The sequence below is a fragment of the Pezoporus flaviventris genome, unplaced genomic scaffold (genome assembly GCF_033815535.1).
Source record: "Pezoporus flaviventris isolate CSIRO_AGI_PZ_B2104156 unplaced genomic scaffold, CSIRO_AGI_Pfla_v1 ptg000045l, whole genome shotgun sequence".
Classification (NCBI taxonomy): Eukaryota; Metazoa; Chordata; class Aves; order Psittaciformes; family Psittacidae; genus Pezoporus; species Pezoporus flaviventris.
In genome coordinates this window covers 19,021,658-19,029,889 of record NW_026892593.1, presented here as the reverse complement: position 1 = coordinate 19,029,889, position 8,232 = coordinate 19,021,658, and the positions used below count along the sequence as shown (strand labels likewise).

At 43.1% G+C, this 8,232-nt stretch overlaps 1 protein-coding gene across 1 annotated transcript; it reads left to right on the top strand.

Moving 5' to 3' along the window:
* The first annotated feature begins 470 nt into the window (after window positions 1-470).
* LMOD2 (leiomodin 2) lies at window positions 471-7,239 on the top strand. The gene is made up of 3 exons (XM_061467574.1): window positions 471-1,008; window positions 5,117-6,454; window positions 6,797-7,239. Exons 1-3 carry the CDS (start codon window positions 736-738, stop codon window positions 6,821-6,823), a joined length of 1,638 nt encoding a protein of 545 aa, XP_061323558.1. The 5' UTR covers window positions 471-735; the 3' UTR covers window positions 6,824-7,239.
* The last annotated feature ends 993 nt before the right edge of the window (window positions 7,240-8,232 follow it).

Here is an 8,232-nt window from a genome sequence, read left to right as displayed (position 1 = left end):
CACAGCACAATTCTCTGCGTGAAAGAAAATCTCTCTGGAGCTCCAAATGGACCTGTCCGTCTGATTCTCCCTCTGATCATCCATGAAAAAACAAAGGGCAATTAATAAACAATCCAGTTGTATGATTTGTTACAGGCAAGGCGTGACACTGCGGGAGCAATGCTCCCACAGGTGCTGTCACACACCAACCTTCCTACCGATCCCAGCCTCCTGCAAGCACCTTGGTGGGATAACACTGCAGTTCTGCTAGAAAGACGTGAAAATGAGAGGAAGTCTGAACAACAGCAAGGGTGGTTTATTTACAGCCCCTGTGGTAGCTCGGGACTAAATGGATTTTCATTCTCTACTGCAGCTTGGACACAATGTCGGTGTCAATGCACTCAGGGTTCTATTTGCTGCCTCCCCCCTGTCTGTGAGGCTGGTATTCTCCTGCTGGCTGCCTGCTCTAAATATGGCCATAGCCAGTGTGTCAATAATCCCCCTCTTTAAGGGACCTGCAAACACTACTGTTGGGACATTCTTGCTGTTCAGATGTCTAGCTGACGTCTGATGCTTAAAACGGCGCATGCTTTCATCCCTCCATGCATTGTCGTAAGCCCCTGATGACTACTCTTAAAAGGGTGTCTCTGCGACACAGGGAAACAGTTGCTGACCAAACGAGACACAGCTTGCTTGCTTCAGCCTTCTTGAATGTCTAGTCACTGCAGGTTTGTACCAGCCTGACCAAGCAGGAGCATGTCTACCTTTGGCTACAGAAGAGAGCTCAGTAAATATGAAGACATTGATGAAGATGAGCTCCTCGCTTCTCTCACTGAAGAGGAGCTCAAGGAGCTGGAACGGGAGCTGGAGGACATAGAGCCTGACCGTAACCTGCCGGTGGGACAGCGGCAGAAGAGCCAGACGGAAAAAACACCGACAGGGACTTTCAGCAGGGAAGCGCTGATGGCCTATTGGGAGAGGGAGACCAGGAAACTCTTGGAAAAAGAGAGATTGGGTGCATGTGACAAGGTAAGACGTTGAGGCATTTGCTGTTTCCTATAAATATTTGGGTTTGTTCTTCCCTGGCATGTTCTCGCTGGCTGTTTTCTTTCAGTCTCTTGTAGCATTTCTAAGAACATTGTTAGCCATGCTTTTGTGCCTGCAAATTAGCTCAGAGAGTTTTTGCTCCATCTGGAGGTAACTTAAATGCTCAGTTGAGAACAGAAGAAAATCCCATGAAAACTATCATTAGTGATTAATGCAGGAAAAATTTGAAAGGGCATCTTAGAACTTATTGCCAGGTAGCGATGTGGGCTTCTGAATAACACTTGATTTTGTTTAAAAGCTAATAAAAGTGCTTCTTCCTTCAAAAAACCCCAGTATTTACTGCTGAGAAGCAGGTGAGGAAGACAATTTTGCATACATGTTATGTCTGAAGTCAAGTAAGGGGCTGCCATCTTTCATGCTTGCTGGAAGGAAGAAGCTATGTTGCTGACAGGAGTGCACGTTGCCTTGTTCCTGCTGAGGATCCTTGGCTTGGGAGTCTTCTGGCAGCTGTAGTCAGGGGGTAGCTGTCAGTTATTTTAAAAGTGACCTGGGGTAAGCCAAACCATTTATCTGTATTCTCTCTCCCCCCGCAAAAAAAAACAACCTCCACAACCCATTAGTGCTTGCTGGGTAATTTATCCTGCAAAAGAAAAGTGTTAATAGTAATAGCTGATCCCTGAACTGGAAATGAACAGTGCAGCTGGGCAGGAGTGAAGGGCTCAGCCCCAGCAGGCAATGAGCGCTCTCACTGTAAGCTGATATCCTTGTCAGCATCCCCTGGGTTCTTCCTAAAACAATTTGTGAGACTGAGCTCTATCAGAAAGAGGTTCTGTTTCCACCCTGGTTCCATGCAATTTCAAAGTAAAGCCGGGGCTTGAAGGTCGTGAATAGCTTTTTTATGTTTAGCACTGCTTCATACCAAGCTCTGGCTCTCCTTATAAGAATGTGTTTTCCCATGTTTAAGTAGGAAACAATGCAACAAAGACAAACATGGTGAAACAACTCATAACTTCTAACAGCCTTGATTCAGGAGCTTGTTTCATTTGCAGGGAAATAATTGCAGTTTGTACATTAGATAAAATAGCTTCCTGGAGCAAAGTCACCTGGATTAAATTAGATAACAGTAGTAATAATAATAATATGCAGGTTTTCTTTAGACATAAGTGTCACTTGCTCATGAATGGTGGTGTAATGTCTTTGCAGGCAAGCGCACAGACCACTAGCTGTCATCAGACTGTTAGTATCAGCTTGCAGACGCTGGCTTCACTCCCTGTTTGTCAAGGCCTAGGGAGGCAATGGCAAGATTAATGTTTATTTCCAGCTGAGCCTGCAACTCAAAACCTGGACAGTTCCAAAACCCCTTCTGAACAGGTCTAGTTTGGTGTCTTACAGAGAGGCAGGAGTTTTCAGTTTCCATGTCTGTACAGTATTATGGTGGGTTCTGGCTTAAAGTGCCTGCAAAAGCCTCCATGGTTTTTGATCTGAGAAGAAAGTTCCTAAATGCATCTGTAGATATGAAAATGTTGACACGCTGATGCAGAGGGCATCAGGGTTTTCTCCAATGAAGGCAGTAAGGAAGCTCCTTCTGAGTTTCTTGGAAGCAACTTTCTTGCCCTCAAACTCTGACAGGTAGACCTTATCTAAGATGGTTGGTTGTGCTCCTTCTATAGTTAGGATGAGAGGACAGCCCTCCCAGAAGGCAAACATCCTGCAGATAGCCTTTTAGGGTGAAGGACTTGCCCTCTAGAGATATCTACCTCTCTGCATTAACTGTCTCAGTCCTAACTTTTCATTCAGTTACTCCTGCAAAGTAAGATGTAGCCCTGTAGCAGTTCTGTACTGAAATGCTGCCACAATAACAGAGCATAACTCTATGGCTCTGCAAAGAGTACTTGATTTCAAACTTATTGTGCAGGTTGTTATGACGCCAAACAACGTGTGTGACAGGAAACTGAATTCCGCCTTTGACCCCAGAAATGTCACTCAGTGTCATTGAGTACATCAGCAGTCCAGTTAGAGGCACCAGCTTCTCATCTGTAGCTTTGTTGAAGGCTGTAGTTATGTATTCCTGTATAGATAAAAGCATAGCCATGCAGACAGGTTCCTGGATACCTGATATTTTCAGCTTTTGAAAGCCTGCAGTTATGTATAGAAGCTACAGATATAAATCTGAGTCTTATAATAAACCTGGCTTAAACACAGCCCTGTTTCTTTATGTAGCACAGCATCGTTCAGAGTAAGGGCCTTCCCACACATGATACACAGGAGAAGCAACAGGGCTGGACCCTGCAAGCCCTTCAGGCACTTAACACTTCAGAATAACAGGCTGGAACAGCTCTATGCCCTGTTTCATTAGAGTCATGCTTCTGCAAACATTACAATTAATGTCTGCTTTGTGTGTGTCCCAACAGAGAATTCTACTTATGATTGTGAAGCAATTACCATGAAATCTGCCATTACTATTATTTTAACCTTTCCCTGCATTTTCAGAGCAAGATAATTAAGCAAATCTAAGTCTGCACAGGTTTTCTAAAAATAGCTTGTCATGTCAGTAACTTTTGTTTTCCAGAAGCACAAAACAGAATTGCTGTGTCACTGCAGTGTACTCACTTTGTAAAACACTCTCTAGTACTTTACAAGGACTAAAACATGAATGCTAGTAAAGTACTGCACACAGAACGACTGTATTTCATCCAAAATTACATAAACATTTACAAATGTAAATAAAAAGGCATATGCTATGGCTTGCCTAGTAGACAAAATAGGACATGGGAAATTGTTTCGGGCAAGGGGTTTAAGGCTTGTCATAGCATGTGGGTTCAGTCATGGCCAATACAACACTGCCGTGCTTCTGGAGTCTCCCAGGTGGAGAGTGAGACCTTCCTGCCGTGCAGACCTGCTGGTACTTCTGCACTAAGAATTGTCTCTGCTGCTGTAACCGTTAACTGCCTGATCTCAAAGATCAGGCAGATCTTTGAGAAATGGTTCCACATTTGCCTTCTTGGCACCCACCAAACACACTAAAATAACCCTGGGGTTTAGGTAAACAATCAGTCTACTCTGCAGGCAGTGAGTTAGAACGTCGGCTGAAGGTTAATTAATGGATGTCTTCAGCAGTGGGCGCCTAAGGAAAAAGAGAGATTTAGGTCAGACCTTAGGAGGAAATTCTTTGCTGTGAGGCCCTAGCATAGATTACCCAGACAAGCTGTGGCTGCCCCATCCCTGGCAGTGTTCAAGGACAGGTTGGACAGGGCTTTGAGCATCCTGGTCTAGTGGAAGGTGTCCCTGCTGTGGCAGGGGGTTGGAACTGGGTGATTTCTAAGGTCCCTTCCAACCTAAACCAATCTATGATTCCAGGAGTTACAGTATAACAGCTGACCTGCAACAGTCTTAGTTCTTAGGAAACGTGAAGAAATTTGGGGATTATTGACATCTGTTTACTTGTTACCTGTGGGAATGTGTCTGAATCTTTTCTTCACAAATAGCTTCTGAGTGTGCATAGCCCGCATAGTGCATCCAGAGACTTTTTGACATGACTCCTACAATTCTGTATTATTTTCTACATCAATATCCATGTTTCCATGTGCAGATACTCTTTGTGTTCTAAATCATGGCAGTCTTTAACCTTTTCAGATGTGCTAACACATGCAAGGGAGTCTGAGCATTGGCACAGGTGTCTAATCCTTGTGAAATGAAGGAACTTGTTGCTCATAGATCATGTCCATTCTGAAATTGCTGTCTTGTGTTTCTGCTGGCAAGGATCCAAATGAAATCCCTTGTGGACATGCCAATACATAGAAAACATGAAGTATGCCTACGTTGCAATATCTTCTATCAATTTTTCTCTTGGCAGAAATCACTGACATGAGTACAATGGTTCCAGTTTATTCTGAACATTGTCTTCTAAAGAATATGAAAGAAATAATGTTAGAAACGTGCTAGGTGCTATTCTTCTGTCTCTGTTTCTAGGGATTTATTTTTAACTTTCAACATTAACCTATATAGTTTCAAGATAATTGGTTTTATGCAAAAAGGCAGCAGCTACATTACTGCAATTATGTTTAACACACACACCTACATTCCTGTCCAGGATACTGAGCAAGAAGAAGACAATTCAGAAGACATCCAAGAAGAGTGTTTCACAGAAAGCAATAGCGAAGTGTCTGAGGAGGTGTATACTGAAGAGGATGAAGAAGAAGAAGATGAGGAGGAAGATGAAGATGAGAGTGATGATGAGGATGAGGAAGAGCAAAATGCTGCAGCTAGTAAAAGACCTGAGGATGGCAGGAGTTCTGACCACATAAGACGCAGAAAGTGTAACAGCATAAAGGACAGTGAGAACCTACTCAATGGCCATGATGGAAAAGAAGCCGATAATCTGAGCTTAAAAAGCAGTGCCATCCACCCTTGTGGGAATCCAACAGTTATTGAGGATGCTTTGGAAAAAGTCCGGAACAATGATCCTGACACCACAGAGGTCAATCTGAACAACATTGAAAATATCACTTCACAGATGCTTATACATTTTTCTCAAGCCCTGAGGGACAACACAGTGGTTAAGTCATTCAGCTTGGCTAACACACATGCTGATGACAGCGTTGCAATAGCTATTGCTGGTATGTTAAAGGTAAATCAGCACATAACTAGTCTGAATATTGAGTCAAATTTTATCACAGGCAAAGGAGTGCTGGCCATCATGAGAGCTTTGCAGAATAACAAGGTTCTAACAGAGCTGCGGTTCCACAATCAAAGGCACATCATGGGTAGCCAGGTGGAAATGGACATAGTTAAACTGTTGAAAGAGAACACAACTCTGGTCAAGCTTGGATACCACTTTGACCTTGCTGGCCCAAGAATGAGCATGACAAGTATCCTGACAAGAAATATGGATAAACAAAGGCAAAAGCGTATGCAGGAGCAACGGCAACAAGAGTCTGGCTGTAACGGAGCCATCAATCCAAAGACCAAAGCCTTGCAGAAGGGGACACCTCGGTCCTCACCTTATGTGTCACCTAAGAACTCACCTTGGTCCTCTCCAAATCTCCCTAAGAAAGCACCACCAGTGAAAAGTCAGCCTACAGTACCTGCAGCCCCACCTCCTCCTCCACCTCCACCTCCTCCACCTCCTCCTCCTCCCCCCATTATTCCAGAGAAGAAGGCACCAACCAGGAATATAGCTGAAGTAATCAAAGAGCAAGAAAGCTCAAAAAAAGCCTTACAGAATGGACAGAAAAAGAAAAAAGGCAAAAAAGGCAAAAAACATGAGAACAGCATATTGAAAGAAATTAAAGATTCTCTAAAATCAGTCTCAGACAGAAAATCAGAGGAAGGTTCACAACCCTCCACCCGTCCCTCTACCCCACAAAGGTCTCTCCATGACAACCTTATGGAAGCAATTCGGGCAAGCAGCATAAAGCAATTAAGGCGGGTAAGTCAGAGGTCCTGTTTCTGGGCATAGATTAAGAACAAGCTCCATTAATTTTAGTATAGGTATATTTAATTAAAAACCCCATTCTTAGAAATGTGAGCATAAGGAAGCACTTGGGAGGAGACTTTCTTCTGCTTGGACTTTTCTGAGCACACCAATTTCTGTTCGACTGCGATTTTGACAGGAAGTGGGGTACTTTCCCCGGTTCAGTCTTGTTGCAGGAGATGATGCGTACATAGCACAGGGCTCTTGGGGGTGTGTCTCTGGTAGGAATTTTGCCATCCAGACTGTACTGCAAATGTAATGAAAACCCTTCCCACCCCACCCCACCCCGTTTCGTAGGTGGAGGTACCAGAAGCCCTTCGGTGAAAGCCTGGACAACAGACGAAGCAGAGCACTGCGGTGGTCGAGGGGAGGCTGCTCAACCCTTCACTGATGGTAACATAGACTGTCTAGCAAGCTGCTTCCAAAGTACCCTCTTAGATACAAACCGTTTCTCTTTTATTTCGAAGAAATAAACCTGCTAAATACAAAACAATGCTTTAAGGATACATTTGCCTTGTAATCTGTAAATATGGAAATAATTTTCTTTTTTTTTTATTTAATGAGATTTCTATTGAGAAACTGCTGCTTATTTAGATAATACTTTCAATATTTGATTGCACATCACTGGACAAGTTCTTCACTCTGAGATGTAATAGTTTACCAACCTGTGGTCTCTCCCTGTTTTATTTTTTTTCCCATGAATTTACAATAAAAGTGGTTTGAAGCTTTCAAGAACACAAGTCCTGGGCTTCTGTGAGTAAAAGCCTACCAGATGTTTGCGTCAACTTCAGGGAAGTCTCCTGGGAAAGAACCTGAGATCTTTTTTAGCTGCAGCCATCAAGCCTGTTTGGAGCATAGTACCTGAGCCCATATGTTAGTGCGGATTCATACTGACTTGGGAAAAATGGTTCATAAGGCTGTATACAACTAAAATTAACTAAAATTAAGCTGCAGGCTGTGTCAGGTCACTGGTGTTGCATACCAGCTCCTAAACTGTGTTCTAACAAACAGAACAGGAAGTGGGTGATGAGTACAGCTGCAGTTCATGTTGACCTGAAGGTTAAAAATTAATGTAGATATTTTAAGGATGCAGCAGAACTATTCAGCTGAAAGCCGTTCAGTGCAAGTGCACACACTGTATCTAGGCAGAGCTAACACCACTGCAGACATTCAGCCAGACAGAGAAACTTGACAAGCAGTCTAGCATTCAGGTGGAAAAAGACTCTCATATGATACCAGCTGAACAACAAGTGGAGTGTGAACTGTCAATATGATATGGTGGAAGCAGAGCGAGTATCATTTGGAGATGCACGGCTGGAGGTATCACATCACAGGCAATGGCACAAATAGCCTTTCTTCGTGTATTACTAGACATCTCCCTCTGTCAGATTAGTTGTGGTTCTGGGTGCTTCAGCTAGTGTGAAGGTAGTGATAGCATGAAGAAAACTGAGCAGTGGCCAAAAATGTTGAAAGGCAAGAGGAGATGTATGTTTAGAAGCACTACTAAATATTAATCAGTTAGCTCATTACAACAATAAACAGCACCACACCAAAGAGAAGTAATTGCTTAAGATTAGCTAACATCGTGGTGGTACTGAAAAACTACGGGTGAGTTTGTACCTAGAAATATTAATGAGACAGAATTCCCCAGAAACAGGAACAGATTACTAAAGGGAAATGAAGCATAATGAAGGGGGAATTTATTAGTGAATTGTCAGGAAAGTTAATGTTAC